The 16,930-nt window shown below is 39.2% G+C and overlaps 1 protein-coding gene across 5 annotated transcripts in view; it reads left to right on the top strand.

Annotated features, from left to right (window-relative positions):
• The first annotated feature begins 1,643 nt into the window (after window positions 1-1,643).
• The window catches only part of PPP3CB (protein phosphatase 3 catalytic subunit beta), a 46,134-nt gene continuing 30,847 nt past the window's right edge, over window positions 1,644-16,930 (top strand). For 2 of the 5 annotated variants that reach the window (XR_008534637.2, XM_054636957.2), the window contains exons 1-4: window positions 1,644-1,862; window positions 12,431-12,631; window positions 14,678-14,802; window positions 16,809-16,920. Coding sequence is in view for 4 of the 5 variants with exons in the window: in XM_054636957.2 (XP_054492932.1) it covers window positions 1,793-1,862; window positions 12,431-12,631; window positions 14,678-14,802; window positions 16,809-16,920 (508 nt within the window). In the remaining variant the exon portion in view is untranslated. The remainder of the gene's footprint in view (window positions 1,863-12,430; window positions 12,632-14,677; window positions 14,803-16,808; window positions 16,921-16,930) is intronic. The other 3 variants (XM_054636956.2, XM_054636955.2, XM_054636954.2) reach the window with 3 other exon arrangements.

The raw sequence follows: 16,930 nt of genomic DNA, 5'->3' as shown, positions 1-16,930 counted from the left end.
AATGCATGGATAAATGAATTTCTTTATATTATGGGATTCTCTGCTGTTTCGTGCTGTCAAAAATTCAAACTGCATTTATTACTGGACTCCTCTTGATTTTAAATACAAGACTGATTTCATTCCCCCTGCTTCTTGTTTCAGCAGATCTCCTTTAAGTTAACATTAAAATCAGGAGTGACATCTACTTACTGCCCTTCCTGTCCTGTGCTCTTCCTGCATACACTGAATTGATACACATCCTTGCTGTTGAAGGAAATGAGCTTTTGTCCTATTTAAAAACCAGGCCCTTTAAATTGATTGTACAATGACAGACATTTGCAGAACATGTGGTATAAAGTAGTAATTCTTGCTGCTGGAAAGCTTAGTAATTAAATCTAAAAGAGTCATCCAGGATTTTTTTCCATGATACTCTAAGGTATCCCAGCTCTCTTTTTGCATGCACGCACACATTTTACTTATGGGCATGGAATTACTAGAACTCTGGTTTTCCAAAACTTCGGAGTCTTGCAAGTGTACTAATAAATACCCCAAGGGTTTATAATTATTACTCTCTTAAAATTTTCATTTGCTTCCTTGAGTGTTTTTATGTGTTTCATTCAAAGTTTCTTGCTTGTACTGTCTTGGCTGTAACATAGAAAAGCAAGGTTAACTCAAGCACTTGTGTAATGTGTCAATTTCAATGTTTTTTCGCTTAAGCCAAAGAGCTTTTCGTGCTCTGCATGGGAGATCTTCATCTCAGGTGTCATCATTTTCCCTTGGACCTGAATGTGGCAAGAACAAAGACCTTGCTGGAAACCAAAACTTCTGAATGGCTTTTCTTTCTTAACTTCCTGGTTTATTGTGTGGAATAGATTGTACAGCTCGGTATAAATAATGCATGTGAACTTTGTTGGTTTGTATAGAACATAAGGGCTGCGATGGAAGGGACACTGCCCCCCCTCTCAGCCTGCGCAGCTTTGGGAGATGAGGGGTGCAGCTCCTGCCGCCGTACCCAGGGCCCTTCATGCTCTTTGGTCCACTCTTGCTCAGCTCCAGGGAGAAGGCAGAGAATTTGGCTAAATGATCTGTCACGGGGAGTTTGCCCCAAGCTGTGCCCAAACTCTCACGGCGGGGGAACTTCTCTTTCCTCCTCCCTCTCCTGCCAGGTGCGGCTCTGGGTCTCCTTCTGTCGTGCTGGCGCCCCTGAGGGCACGGCCGCGGCCCCTCGCTCTGCGCTGGTTCCCGGTGGGAAGCGAGGGCCTCGCCACGCCCCAACACCGCTCCCCCGGCTGTGTGGCCCCCGGTTTGGCCCCACGGAGCTCTCCATGGTGGCCGCCGGCCCTCGCCCGCGCGGCTTCGTTGGGGGCCGGGCCATCCGCCGCACCTCCCCCTCGGCCCCGGCCTGGCGCCCGCCCGTCCTGGGGCGGGGGCGTTCCGGCCGCCTCGCCCGCCTCCCCCTGCTCTCCGGGGCTCGCCGGGAGGTGTCGGGCCGCATTCCCCGCCCCGCCCCGCGCCGCCGCCCAGGGTCGGGCGGGAGTCTCGCCGTGGTCCCGGTCGGGGCCGGGAGCTCCGCGCGCTCCCGCGGTGCCCGGCGGGCGGCGGCGCGGTGCATGCCGGGCCCGGGGCGGACCGTCCCCGCGCTGCGCCAGGAGCCGCGAGCCGCGCCCGCCGCCATGTTCCGCCGGGCCGCCGCCGCCCGGCGCCTGTAGCCGCCCCCGCCCGCCCCGCCGCGCCCCACCAGCCGCCGGCGGAGGGGCGGACGAAGGCGCTGCCGCGCCCAGCAGCCGCCGCCGGAGCCCGGCAGCGCTCAGCGATGTCCGCCAAGGAAGGGAGCAAGGTGCTGCTGCTGACGCCCCACGCCACCAGCGAACGCGCCGTCAAGGGTGAGCGTCCCGCTGTCCCTCAGAGGGAACATGGCTGCACGGCGCGGCGGGGCCGTGACCCCCGCCCGAGCGCCGGGGCCCGCCTGGGCGCGGAGAGGAGGCCTGGCCGTGGGCAGCGGTGCCCTCCATGTGCGGGCCGGCTGCCCTGCCCGCAGGTGGGGACGGGAGGGAAGCTCGGCCACCTTGCGGAGGCGTGGGATGCCCGCACGGGCGTGGGAGTATCCGGGGTGGGCACTGCTGCATCGGGGGGACTGAGCTGGGCGCGGGCGGCCTGTGAGGGCGGCGGGGCTGCGGGGGAAGCGGTGGCCGGGGCCTGCGGGCCTGGCGCGTCCCGCCCGGATCCGCTGCCCGAGGGGCGTGTGGGGCTGACCGGGGGCCCCGCCGCGCTCCGGCCCTCCCGGGCCTCGGCTCTGCGGGGCTTTTCCGCTGCCTGCCAGGGGAGAGCCCTGTAATTGCAGCCGCTGACAGCGCCGGGGAAGAGCGAATGGGAAGGTGCTGCCGCCCGTTCTATTGGCTGCTGTTCTCAGGTTCCAGTTCTGATGGCGAAAATTCACCTTGATCTATTTCTTTGTGGCCTTCCTTGGTAATCTCGTGGGGAGCCGCGAAAAGTCAAACGTTATACTTCTAGGAGAAAAAGTAAAGCATTTTATAGCAGATACATCCATCTAAAACTAGGATGGTCTAGCGACCAAAATGGTATAAAGTAGTTCTTTTATCTGAACCCTGTGAAGTGTGTCATTTTAGTTTCTGTGAGGAGAATAATCCTTTGCAGCCAAAGCATCCTGAAATATGTGTGATAGACCTAAATTGATAGGTAAGGGTAGAGCATAGGTATTGCTTCAAAGAATTCCTAGGTTATGTTTACTCAAGTTGCACATCATTTTATTTTGATCCCAGTGGTTTTCGTGTTACACTGTATTTGGTGGTGTCAGTGTGGACAATTGGCAGGCCTGGTTGGAAATCTCAGGTGTACACAAGAGTCTGCTTTTAAGATTGACATTCCTAGGAACACAGGGTCTGACTGAGGTGGAAGGGGTTCAGATCTGGTTGTTTAACTTGTTATGTTACAGGGGGCCTTGAGAAATGAAAAGGATGCATTTGTCCTCAGCAGGTGTTAATTAAAGCCTTGGAATCCCATTGGATATTTTGAACATTGATGTGTTTTCTAGAAAACTGGAAAGCTTTACTAGCAATAAGTTGTTACTCATTTGAATTGCTTAATCTGTTGATTTGTTTGAACAAATTGCATGGGTAAAAGTAGAAAATGTTAAAACCAGTCTGTTGGAAACCTGTACTCCTTAGTGCTACTTCAGTGTGTGGTGTTTAGACCTGCTGAATTTTTGTACCTTTACTGCAATTTGTGGTAAGAAGTTAAGTTCTTCAAACAATGGGAAAAAATTATTAGTAAGTGATCAGGTGCTTTAGAACGCAGTGGAAAACCTGCTGATTTCCAATCACTTAATAAGTCAGCTTGTCACAATGTGACCTGTGCATCTGGTTGTTTAAATTGTCTTTGAGAGTTGCTTCATTCTAAGCAGAATTATTGCCTGAGTTTGCAGTATTTCTTTGAACCTGGGTGTTAGGATGCAGAGCTATTGTATAGGTAATTTGTATAGATAACAGGTATAGGTATACCTATTTGTGTAGGTAATATTGTATTGTATAGGTAATCAGTCTTTGATGGCTTCATCTGACATGATTGGAACCAGTTCCTATAGCAGCATTTTTCTGTACCTTCTGTTGACCTGTCCTCTCCACCCCTATCATGCTGAATCACTGGCTGCTGGAGAAAGCCTGGCCAGTTGTGCCAAGCTCTCTGTGTTATTGATACAAAGGACAGGGTGGTTTGGTTTCTCCTCCCCCATTAGGTGCAGTGCAGTTGGAAATACTTTTTTTAGACAGTGACCCCAGAAGTGCAAGATTGCAGGTTATGTCAGTCCTAAGTGGGAGTATCTGTGCAATTTGTTGAAACCGTGCTAAGATGTGACAACTGTGTCACATCCCTCTTCCCAAACAGATGCATTGCCTCTTGCATACCAAGAAACATTCACCATACTCTCTCCTATTATACAATGAATAGGTCTTTTATAATGTCTCAGGTTCTTAAGAAAAGCCACAGAGAAAATGTAGTAATATTATCTGGTGTATCTGTGTTTTGGTCCATATTTCTGCTTTCATGCCTTTTATATACTGTGTCTTTTGGGGAGAAAATTTTGAATTCAGTACCTAAAGCTTGCTGTTACTTGCATTGTTTATCTTGATTTTATTTAAGTTTTATTTTCTTCCTCTGTATCAGTGGAAGAGGGGGATAAAGAATAGAATCCATTAAATTTCAGAGGCTGTGAGAAATTGAATTCTTTACCAGTTATAATATATGTTAGCAAAAGTGGGCAAGAGATGCTCACCCAAGAAGAAATGACTGAATTACTGTATCATCAGTAACTAATTTTTTCTAATAAGGTAGGATAATGATTAGGATGTGTCCCCCTTCATATTTTTACTTGTACATTTAGCAGTTGATGGGAAATACAGATATGTAGAGAAGTATCTGAAAGGCTGACAGATTTAATATGTCATATCAGATAGATATATACAAAATAAAAATAGCTTTAAATATGCAGTTTAGCTGTGTTGTCTAGCATATCTTTCCAAGTACAAATTTTCTCATCAAAGGTCATTGATTGCTTTTGAAGTGTATAAAAAGCTCAAATTTTCTATTACATGGCTTAGTTAAATTGCCTAAGTAATTTGTACTTACAGAGTTTCCTGTAAATTAATGGTTAGCTGTGGAACTGAAAAACTGTCTGAAGTCAGCTTTTGGCATTTGGTTCCCAAAAGGTGTCTTGTGATGAGGCTTTTGTTACTGCTATATTTTTTTTTTTCCCAAAGAGGATGAGAAAATGTACCTGTTGTTCTGATTCACTGTTTTCTAAGGCACCCTGTCCATCTTTGAAGGATACTTAGTGTTTTACTGTCTTCTGAAACAAATCAGTTCTCTTCGTTATGTTCTGTCAAAATCTTTTGCAATGAACTGTTCTTGATACTTAAATGCTGTATCTGATTCTTTGGGTTTGCCTTTTTTTAGATGAGAATTGACTGACTGCAGTCAGCTCACCTCACCTTTCAGCCATGTGACTTTCAAACTTTAAATTTGTCAATGTATCTTTGCTCCTGAAACAGCTGTTTCACTGCCTTGTAGTAAGGCACTTTTTCCCTGATAGGGATGAAGAAGAGTTTGGAAGCTCACACTGATACAGTGGTCCCGAGCATGGCAGGGGTGAGCCTTGATTGCTTTCTTTTGAGAGCAAAGCATCAGGGTTTCCCTGACTCTCTTGTGGGTAGTTGCAGCCCAGAGCTGTTCTTGGGAGTTCCCATCCTCCCAGCATTACACTGTGCACTGTGGGTGTTGCTAGGCCTTGGGACACAATCCACGGGATCTTGTCATGCTGACCTAATGCTAAATTTGGAGATTATGTCTGTTCTTCTGGAAATGGAAAGATTCCTTTGTTTTGGATAGAAGTCATGGTACAGTCTGATTGGCAGACAGTCATTTGAGATATTAAATGGAAGCTTATTGAAACAGCTCTTTAGAGAAACCCAAAGAAATGTAACTCAAATCCTTGAGCGAGCAGGTTCTGAAATAAAGGCTCTAATAGCTACTTTTGAACAATTACGCCCATGTAGGGAGAAAAAGAAATCATTGCAGTATTTAAATTTATAATTCAGAGTCTGGTTTTAAAAAAAGGTAGAAAGTCGACAGGCAGCATGAAGCCTGTTTTAAAAATTTTGTAAGGCATTTATGCTGCTGGCCAGATTCTAAGAGGATCCAGAGAAGCAGCAGCATGAAGAGAGTATTAAAGGGTCATATTAAAAAAAAAAAATCAGAGTTTTGTTTTGGGGGATAGACAATGGAATGGAACTGAATTCTGGCAAGTGAGTGTTTGGTCTTTCTTTTTTGTTTCAGGGGATGTTTAGAGGGGATGAATCTTGAAATCACAACAACAAAACCAAAAAAAACTCACCCAAAAATGGAAGCCTGTTTCAATTTCAGTAGGGCAAATTGGCAGTTGAGGGCTGGGAAGGTAAGGCCAGAGCACAAAAATCTGGCAACTGCTCACATTTGTGTTTATTGTGTAAGGAACTCTTTCCCACATGAGTCAGTTCTTATTGCTGAATGGATCAAAGAATTCTCTCATTGAAATGTAAGTGGTTTCAAGATTCATCAACGAGAAAAATGTTCCCAAAAAGTATCTCAGGATCAGGAGATATTTGTCTGGTGGCTCTAAAGGAATTCCTTGGGAGTTTTGGGTACAAAATGTTTATTTTCCATAGCCTGTGGTGTAACTCATCTTCTGAGTCTGAGAGATGGAGCATGGCTGCATTTAAAAAAAAAAGGGAATTAACTGGACAACTGTAAATCAATAAGTTTAATTTAAACAGGTTCATAGCACTTATAAGAAAGAGTGGCCTAGCTATATACCCAGGAAATACAGTGTTAAAGAGGAATTGGTACAGGTTTCATAGATGAAAATCAAGAGAAATTGTTAGAATATTTTGAAGAAGCCAGTGAGCTTGTTGATCCAGGCAAAACTATTAATCATGTTTCTTCACTGAAGTCTTTAAAGTAAGCAGAAGAGGAAATATCCTCTTCTGGATCAAAGTTAGGAGAGAAAGGATCTTAATAGGTGATAAACTCCCATGGTGGATGGAGGTTGACATCTGTCATGTGTGCTCTTTAAATGTGTTGACAGGTTCTTTAGAAAACAGAGTGAATGGCAAATAGTAACACTTATCCAGGGACTTCCAGAGATGCTTCAGTAAGCTCTTGTTAGGCTGAGTGCTTGGTAAAGAAGTTGTAGGAGATGCTGTTCAGAGAAAGACAGAGCAGACTCTACAAAGGACAGAACAATTATTTTTTAAACATAGGAGGCAGTGAACTTGGGAAATAAATATTAGGATCTGTATGGATGATATTACAAAAATGTTAATGCAGTGGCAGTCAACTGGTCTGATAAGAATTCAGGGAGTATTAGATGACCAATTTAGAAAAAAGAGATTGCACCATCATGCCATTATATGTATATTGTGTTATATGTGCCTCTTGAACAACAACATGTAATTTTGTTCCATCTTTCTGGTTTTCTTTATCCAAAGATGTGTTCAGAGGCAGAGAGTGGCATTTGGGTGAGGTGGAGTGACAAAGTTGACAGGTCTCTGACTTGGAAAAGGAGTGGTTGAATAGAGGATAGAGTTAGATATTTCTTATCTTATGAATGATATTTAATGGAAAAGTTGAATGGGAAGCTACTGTAATTCTTGTCACCCTGTGAAAAGGAGGAATGCAGTACCAAACAATAGAAGACGTGAAATACCTTTTTGTGTAACATGTAGTTCAGATTGTTGAATTAGTAGTAAAAAGGTGCAGTGGAGGCAAAAGCTATGAAAATGTCTCTTCAGAATTTGGACAAAATAGTGGAAAACAGTTCTAGCAGTGGTCATAAACATGGTGGTCTGGATGAAACTTTAGAGAAAATCCATAAACCACCTTGTTTCAAAAACAGAGTAGGGAGAGGGAAAGATCTATGCATCCGTCATCGCCAGAAGTGCATTTAAGCACTATGTAATCTTTAATATATATATTACACAGTGTGGCCATTTTAAGGGCAGTAGTATCTTTAAATACTTTTCAAATAAATAATTGTATTTTTCCTGTGAGGAACTTTTAAAAACATCAACCAAGTTAATTGAAAAACTACACAGTATAAAAGATGAATGAATGTACCATGGCATACAAGATATATCCACACTTTCATTTGAGATTTAAAATTCTATGAAACTTTTGAGACTACAAGTACATGATAAGTGAGGATGAAATAAATAGTACCTTTAGTGCTGTTGTAGGGTTTCAAGGTTTACAGTGCCATTTTTTCTTGCTTTTAAGAATGCTGGTTAACATAGCAGGAACCTTGCATTCAAAGAAACTTTGGGATAGTTTTGGTAATTTGCAAGAAATTGACTTTGATGTATTTATGCTTTCTTGCTTGAGGTGAATAGGGTAACTTGTGGGTTTTGTCAGCTTTTGATTGTAGCTTTCTGATTCCAATGGATGTGGCTATGTATTTGTGCTTATCTAGTATTTTCAAAGTTGCTGGTCCACAGACCATCTGTGATGCCTTTATGCTGTTTCTTTTCAAATCTGTTCTGCCAGTGCAGAAGAATATTTGGATATATTCTGTCCTCATAGCAGTTATGGATGCTGCATCTTTTCCTTCTGTAGAGATGCTGGCAGAGGTGTGAAAACTCCAGGGACAAATTGAAAGAGTAAATATGTAAATAGATGTTAGGCTTTGTGATTCTTCTGAGTGACAATACATAGACAGCAATGCATTTATAAAACCAAAAGACCACAAAAGGTGGCTAAATGACAGAAAAACCACAGACCATTTTGCTATCATGGTAATAAACTTGCTGAGAAAATGAAGGATGCTGGCCTTCCTTTTCACAGAGCACCATGCTTGTATGCTACATGATACACTTGGTGGAGACAAACATTATATAGACTGTTTCATGTATACCTATCACCAAAGCAACAAATTGTTGGCAAGCAGAATATCTGTGTTTAGTAACCTTAGTAATGTGAGGTGAGACAGACTTCATCAATAAAATCAAAAACATTCTTGAAACAGAAAATGCAGTCTGGGATATTGAGCAGGTTTAACAGCCAAAATTAAATTCATGAAACATGTCATGGGCTTCTGATGATAGAGGAAGAATGGTTACTTTTCTTTCACTGTGAGGGAAAAAGAATTTTTTTAAGTTTTACAGTCATAAGAACAGAAACAATTTTGCTTGTGAAAGTAGAGTACCTTCTACGGTTGATCCCTGATGCTATTTCTTACATTAGTCTAGGGGCTTTGATCTCATTTTGTTTCTTGAGCCTGTTCCAACAGGGTGTCTCTTGATACAAGCCAGATTTATCTGAGGTTATTACAATGGGCACAGGTATCAGTGTGCTTTAAATTTACAGTATCTACATGTAAAATTTGATTAGCAGCTACTGTTGTATTTAGTTACTAGGCAGTGTGAGATCTGCTTTGGGTCTGGAGGTGGCGTGTTTGTGTGAGTTGCCGTATTGCGCCTCTCAGCAGGGATTATTATATTGGGTAAAGTGCCACACTAATGTTGTTTTTCTCCTTTGAACTTCTTACTATGTCATGGGAATTCATTCTTCAGATTGCTGCTAATCTTTGAATCTCCACAGCATGCTTTATTGTAAGGTATCCATGTACCCAGAGGCTTGTAGAAAGTCAGTGTAGAATTAAGTTTTGAGGTTTTGCTTTCTATATCTCTTATTGATACTGCAGTACAAAGGAAAGGTGATTTTTTTTCCTCTTTGTTAATGCATATTCAATTAGCAATAAAAAGTCATCAAAATATTTTCATTAACAACTCCCAAAAGCTATTTACTGTTTTTTCCTCAGCTCTATTTTTTACACTGTTTGATCAGTATATTAAAATTGTATCATTTGTATGTATTTTTAAAGTGAAATTGATGAATTGTGACTAGTAAGCAATGGTTTATTTTAGAAGGTCTTGTCTGTGGTTGTAAATCATTATGTGCTACATTTGTTATTAACATCTATACTTCTACTAATAAGATATTGCAGTGTGTATTAGATATTCATCTCTAGATACTTTTCTATTGTTTAGCTTGGCTGGGAATGGAAGAAGAGAATCCTTTAATGCCCAACACCATGTTATTTCCTTAGGGTAACTCCTCTTAATTACCATTCTGTTTCAGTCCCGAGAGCGCAGGTTGTGCACAAAGACTTTGAAACATGGATTATATTCATGTCTTGGAACACATCTTGCTGCAATTCTTTTTCCTCAGGCTATAACATTCTATGACTACTTCATCAAAGCTTTAATTAAACCAATTAGTTTGCAGAAATTGTCTACATGCTTCAAAAATCCTCATCCTTAACCTATTAAAAGCAGTTGTAATATTTTTCAAAGGTATGCACTCTAATACGGTGTTAACTTTTGCTGGAACAAAACTCAAAGTATTAAATGGAAAAAAACAATTTTTCTAAAATGTATTACTTTTTATTTACTGGGTGATGCAGATCATGGCTAAAATCTTTACCATATTTTATTCTGTCTTCTCTGAAATTATTTTTAAGAAATCCTTCTTGAGCAATGGGAAAATACATGTATTATGTGAAAAGGATTTTGTTAAACTCTGAGGAACTAGTTTTAAGACTTCATTTTTTCATGAGGCAAATATAACTTCAGAGATCCTTAATTACTTCTCATACCACAGTTGTGGGTTTTGAGCATTATGGATAACAAACCCCCGGATACAGAGTTTTAAATCTGAGTCTTCATAAGTATATTAATTCAAATAATTTGAGACAGATCTTGACACTGGAGTAAAAACAGCTGGGTTTTAAGCCTCCTAGAGAATATAATTCAATAGACAAACTCAAAGCTTTATTTTGTTAGTAGATACAAGAACTTTTTTAAGAGAAGAAAATTTCATTTACCATGAACTTAAAACCCCTGAAATATCTGAACTGCCATAAGGAAGAGGTCTTCTTGAATTCTGCAGCCACTGGTAGTTGTAGTAAGTTAGTCATGATTTACATTTAAGAGAATGAAGAATGGGTGGTCACCTCAACAGACCATTCTCTGCCACATCCTGCATCTACCAAAGAAAGCTTCCAAAAAGAACAAAACAGTCATCTTCACCTTGGTAGATCTGAATAGTACTAGGATTAATGGAGCACAGCTTTTAAAAAACTGTGTCTTGGAGGTCACTGACTTTGGTTGTGGGATGGTGTGTGAGATCTCTAATGCTTTTGAAGGAATTAAAGCAGGAGAAATCTTCTTTTTGAGTTGTCTGGTCTCTCCTGAAAAGATAAGCTCAACTTTGAATTGCTGAAGGCAGTTGTGGGCCCACAAATAATGTATTAAAAAAAGTGAGGCAAGAAAGAGCCTAAAATTGATTCATGTACAGACTGATAAAAACTTCCAAATAATGTAAAAGATAACATTAAGAGAATCTGAAGGTTAGAAAGTAAGTTCAGAAAAGCAGTTAATATTTGAACTGATGCTTGCCTGGTCATAATTAAGTGCTTTTAAAAATTAGATGAATTTGTTTTGTCAGAATAATTAATTTCTCTTCTCAGAGCCGGATTTATGTTTTTAAATAATTGTGCGTGGAATAGAAGTGATTGTCTTTTGATATCTTAAATAAGTTAAGTTTATTAACATTTGGACTACATGGAATTTTAGCATTTCTGAGTGAAACTTGAATTGCTGATAGAGGAGGCTGAAGGAAAGGCATAAAATTTTCCTTTCATTAATCGAATGCTTTATGTCCGCAGAAAAGTGGTGAATTTGTTCTACAATATGCAGGGGCACATTTTGCAGATTTTTGCTACATAGAAACTTTTATAAGAGGAATAGTAGACATATCTGCAGTTTATCTTCCAGAAAAATTTATTTCAGTGAATATATATATGATTTGTGCTTCAGGTGTTTTATTTTTACTCCTCCATAAAACAGAAGGGTAGCAATGTGTAACTAGTAATCTAGAAATTGATTTAAATGAAGTCAGGGAATGTTTCAGTATCTGAGCATTGATTTTTTGAATGTAATGTTTAACTTCTTGGAGTATGAAAATAAATATGAATACTCTATCTACAAGTGTATTTATGCCACTAGTTCTTATTTCTGAATAGATGTATTCCTCCTATTTTCCTCTTTAACACAGAGTATTTAAATGGTGAGAAACAGAATGGTTTTGCTTCTGTTGTAGTTAATTCTTTCAACAGTAGAATGCTTGAGGAGAGGACAGGGTCAGATTAGTTTTATTTCCTGTAACATCCTGAGTGCCATGACATTGCTTAGTGGCATTTTGAAGTGTTGTCTTTTTCCATGGCTCACATCCATATTCAGTTACTTGTGCAGTAACTGAACTGCTGCAGATTGCCAGATGTGCTGTCTGGGCAGTTGCTGAGCCTGCTTTGGTACCCCAACCACTGCTTACTGACTCCTTTTATTTCTAGTCTTTTGAACAGTATTGGATCCTTTTCTTGCTAGCTTTGCATTTGTTTTGGTAGTTCTTTTTGTTTGTTTGAGGTTTTTTGGTGGGTTTTTTCACCTGAGGCTTTGATGATGGGATAATTTTTAATGTTGAAAGTCTGAGTAGCTATTAAATGGATAATGCTGCATCACCAGTACTTCATGAGTCCTTCAGGGAATGGTGGTATAATGGAGAGAGATCATTTCCCTTTGCAAAGTCAGTTTTGACTCTTCCAGATATTGTACATATTACTATGCCTTCTAACTCTGTTTTATAGTTTCTACAACCTTGCATAATAGAGATGTTTATTTTTTTAGATACAAACACAGCACTACTCTTTCCAAATTTTAATGATGTCGTAAAATTCCTTGGTGAAAAGACAAGTTTGCTACTTGGGCTAGCAGCTATTCCATGATGGATCCCCATTCCTATTTAAAATTGAGTGTCATGACTACTGTTTCTTCTTTTTAAATTTTAGCTGTCCCTTTTCCACCAACGCATCGCTTGACATCTGAAGAAGTGTTTGACACAGATGGAAGACCAAGGGTTGACATTTTGAAGAACCACTTGATAAAGGAAGGTCGAGTGGATGAAGAAATTGCACTTAGAATCATCAATGAGGGTGCTGCAATATTACGGAGGGAAAAAACTATGATAGAAGTTGAAGCTCCAATTACAGGTAATATTTCTAGGTAATTTCATACATAATTAAATTTGAAAAAGCCAGATATTTTCAGTAGTAGAATTTGTCTTCAAATTGCTGAACGAAAATTTCTCTGTTAGTCCTTCTGAATTATCCCTCACAACTGCATTTGCTCAACAAATGAAGGCATTAAACCTATCGAAAAACTAGTAGGATTGGTAGTAAAATTGGGAAAAAAGAAGGAAGTAGTTAAATGCTGTTGAAATATGAATTTCTAATTCCTTCAATATTATAAGTAGGAATAAAGGCATCTACCTGAACTCAGGATAATTCTGAAATCTAAATATGTGAAGAGAAGCTCATGATTGTGGTTTGAAACAGATACTGTGAACTGGGATTCTTAGTGAAAAATTCACCTTTATATTGCTCTGTAAGTGAGACTGGTGACTGCGTGTAAAACCATGTTCTTGTGAGAGCAGTAGTACTGATATTGTTTTAGCATCTTTGACACAAGGGCCAGAGCCACTGGGATACAAAACTGACTTTTAGGGTTTTCTTGAGTATTTTCATAGTTGGAACAGTTCTGTTTCTGTTTGACCTGGTGAAAGGTGGAATTGGTGTAGTTTAATACTTTTATTTATAAACAGTCTAGACTCAGAGAATGTAGCTATGTTGCATGTCTGTTATTCATGATAATGAAAGTAGATTTGCTTTTTATGTTCAAATCACATTTTCTTTAATCTGAACATGTTTTCTTCTAAATGGACTTATATAAATTAAAATAGTGTCTGCGAGCTTCTTTTAGGGCATCAGCTTGTTATTTCTTAGTATTGGGTAAATGAAAACTTTACCTATTATTGCTGACATTTTGAAAAAAATGAATGATTGAAATGGTGGAAACTATTAAGTGGCTGACTGAGTTTGGAGTCCTTTGCAGTTCCAGATAAACTCAGAATTAAAGTTTGTTTAGCATTCTTGTATTTCTGTATATACAGGTAATTGGTCTATTGGCAATTTAAAAAGGAGGGAAGTTCTTTCAGTGTTTGAGTAGAAATCTTAAGAAAAGAGACAAAAAAGAGTGCACATTCTATTTAGTCTCATATTTTATAGATTGTGATGACAAATGGTCTGCTCTAAGCGAATAACAACCTTTATATAGTGGTGTGCCATATCCAGTATTTCTTTCCTAAATTAGGACAACTTTTTTCCCCAGAGATTTTACTGATAAACTCTAAAAAGTCAGGACATGCTGTTTGTCAGTTGATCGGTGACATTGTGCATCAAGGAAAGGCATAATCTCTCAAATTCCTGTTGTTACCATTGACACCTTATGCAGAAGTGAGAAGGCAGCTCCTGACTTCCATTGAACTGGGAACTCCTGTGGGAAAGAGGAGACAGGAGCAGTTGTCTCTTCCATGCATTTTTAATTACTTTTTAAAGTTGTGAGATGACCTGGTTTTGCTGTATGCTCCCTAAAGACTTCCCATCTGCTGCTATCTTTGGCACTTCTGCCTTTGGTTGCTGACCACTGGCCTTGTCCCTTCTCATATTCTAAAAACACAGGAAAAATCCACTGTTGAAATAATGCACATGGTTATTTGAAGGAGAAAAGTAACTCAGCAAGGAGAAGATATGATTTTAATAAGAAGTGTGTTAGTCTGAAACAGAAACAAAAGTACACTCCCTGGTTTTTTTCAAGTTCACATGAACTCAGCAAATTGTTGTGAAGCAGCAGGCATTTTCAAATACACATGCCAAGGAGAATTTGCAAAGATACCTAAGGAGCTGGGGAGGACATTAAAGAGGTGCTGACAGCTTTCAAGGCCTCAATCTCAGTGCATTAAATGTGTTGGAAGAATACCCCCCAGTCTCCTGGACTCAGAGCTATATCGTCAGTATTGTCACAGGTAGTGAAGACAGCATCTTAATGAAAAGCAAAGGGGCAACCTTCAAAAATTTCTGTTATTCTGCTTTATACCTGTCTTTCTTCTTAATTAGAAGTAGTTTGTGGATGTTAACTATAATTGGTACCTTTTCCTTTAGATTTTTTTAAATTAATTTGAACAAAATTTTTGCTTGCAGTGTGTGGTGATATTCATGGCCAGTTCTTTGATCTAATGAAGCTGTTTGAAGTGGGAGGATCACCTGCTAACACAAGATACCTCTTCCTCGGTGACTATGTAGACAGAGGTTATTTTAGTATAGAGGTAACTGAATATATTAATCTGTTCTGTCCTGATTTTTTTATAAGCACACTTTCACTTAGGTTTTCAAATGCAGTTTTAGGTCTGCTTTAACATTTGAATGCATTCTTCCTTGCTGTGCCTTCTCCTGTGCTAAAGGCCTGTTGACAGGAGGATGTTGACCAGTCGTTTGGACTGTCCCATTGAAATCGCCACTTACTCATTTTTTCTCCTCTTTCTTTAGCTGGTTTTCTAAAAGTTGAATTCTATTACATTATTATATGTACTGCTGCTTGTCTGGTAATATGTTTGTATGTTTGTGGACAACAGGTGAGTCATGACTGCAAGGTCTTTCAATTATTTATAATATTATTATCTGTTTATTTTTATAAAAGAAACTAATTTTATTTAGATAATCAAATGGTTTTTAATAATTATTAATATTTTTCTTTACAAAAACTCTTAGAGCAAATACAGATATTCCCTAAGGATGACCTGTGTTTCTGCCATCAATTTTTCAGTTACTTTGAATTCAAACAATTTTTTTATTTTCAGCATGTTCCTTAATTGTGCTGCGTTTTAAAGATATTCACATATTCACATCGATTAGTTTCAGAGCATGGTTTTTAAGTTAAGTGTTCTTCTGTAACCAGCCTGGGAAGTGCCTCAGCTTGGGATCTCTTCATAGATACTGAATCTAATGGAATAGCATGCCATTTGAAACCGTGTCTTGCAAGTCCCAGTGTAGTTCTTTTGTTTCTGTATTAAAATGTTGCAGTTCTGATAATGTGTGGCTACGTGCTGTGAAAGGCATGCACAATGCATTTTGGGGTTGTTAGAGATGGTAGACCAACAGGAGATGCAGCAATTGCCTCAAAAGTCATCTTTAAGGAAAAATTTCAATAGATATTCCCTATTTATTAATTTGATCTTTGCTTGTTTTTGATGATTACAAATAATGTAATTGTCCTTGAAAAAGGCATTTACATAACAACTCTATATGTTAATATATCAAAATCTGGTATGAAAGCTTTTCAACCACTACACTTAAAAAAATTTCTGAACAAAGGTTAGTTTTACATTTTCTTACTAAGAAGATAAAAATTCAGTAGTTTAACTAAACTTCACAATAAAAGTCTTTGATGTGTTTATCAATGTTAGCAGTGTTTTTTTTAAGTGTCCATTTGTTTTCTTTCTTCCCTTTTCATGTATTCTGCTATTCTGTGTAAAATAACTTTGAGTAATGATAGCTTCAGGGTACTGGAATTTGTTAAGAACAATGATAATAAGAGTTTGTAGGTGACTTCAATGAAGTCCAAAACTTGTGGGGTTTTGAGTTTTCTGTGCTCAGTCAAAAATAAAATAATTAGATCTGAAATTTGTGAAATACATTTTGGGCATTCAGGACTGCTGGATGGTAACAGGCTCTTTTTGAGCTTTTGCTGCTCTTCTTGCAGTAATAATGATAGATAGAAAATTACTATAATTCTTTGACTTTGCTGTTTATACACTGAAAAAGCAGTCAGCTTCCCCAGTGTTTGGGGAGAGGATGATTTACTCTGTCCATTTGTAGTTTAAAAATGATGTCCAAATGATGTATCTAACCTTAAGGGAAATTATTTTGTCAGGGTTTTTTTCCCAGTCTCTGTTAATAAATGTCTGCTTTTCTTCCTATGCCAGTGTTTAGAATCATATATTATACCAGATTTTAGGCAGAAACACGTACAGTATTTGTCTAGATGAAAATATTCTACAGTTTAATTCTGCTGAGTTTATTTTAGTATTGAATATCCAGCAAATATAATTTTTTTCCCAGTATTCTATGTGGCTGTTATTAGGAAAAGTAATAAGCAATTTGGATAACTCATGTCCAGAACTGGATTCGGGGAAGTAGTGCTGTTTTAAAATGGCACATTAAGCAGTACCTGCTTTTTGAAACTGTTAACACCCTTATTCAGTATTTCTCAGTAATAATTTTTAAAGTTCATTTAAACTAGTGTATTTTACTGGTTATCCTGTTTTCTCAACAGTGCGTGCTGTACTTATGGGTCCTGAAAATTCTTTACCCAAGCACATTGTTTCTTTTGAGAGGCAACCATGAATGCAGACACCTAACAGAGTATTTTACCTTTAAGCAAGAATGTAAGTACTG

The sequence above is a fragment of the Agelaius phoeniceus genome, chromosome 9, assembly GCF_051311805.1.
Source record: "Agelaius phoeniceus isolate bAgePho1 chromosome 9, bAgePho1.hap1, whole genome shotgun sequence".
Lineage (NCBI taxonomy): Eukaryota > Metazoa > Chordata > Aves > Passeriformes > Icteridae > Agelaius > Agelaius phoeniceus.
Note: the sequence above shows the minus strand (reverse complement) of the source record. Positions and strands in the feature narration are given on the sequence as shown.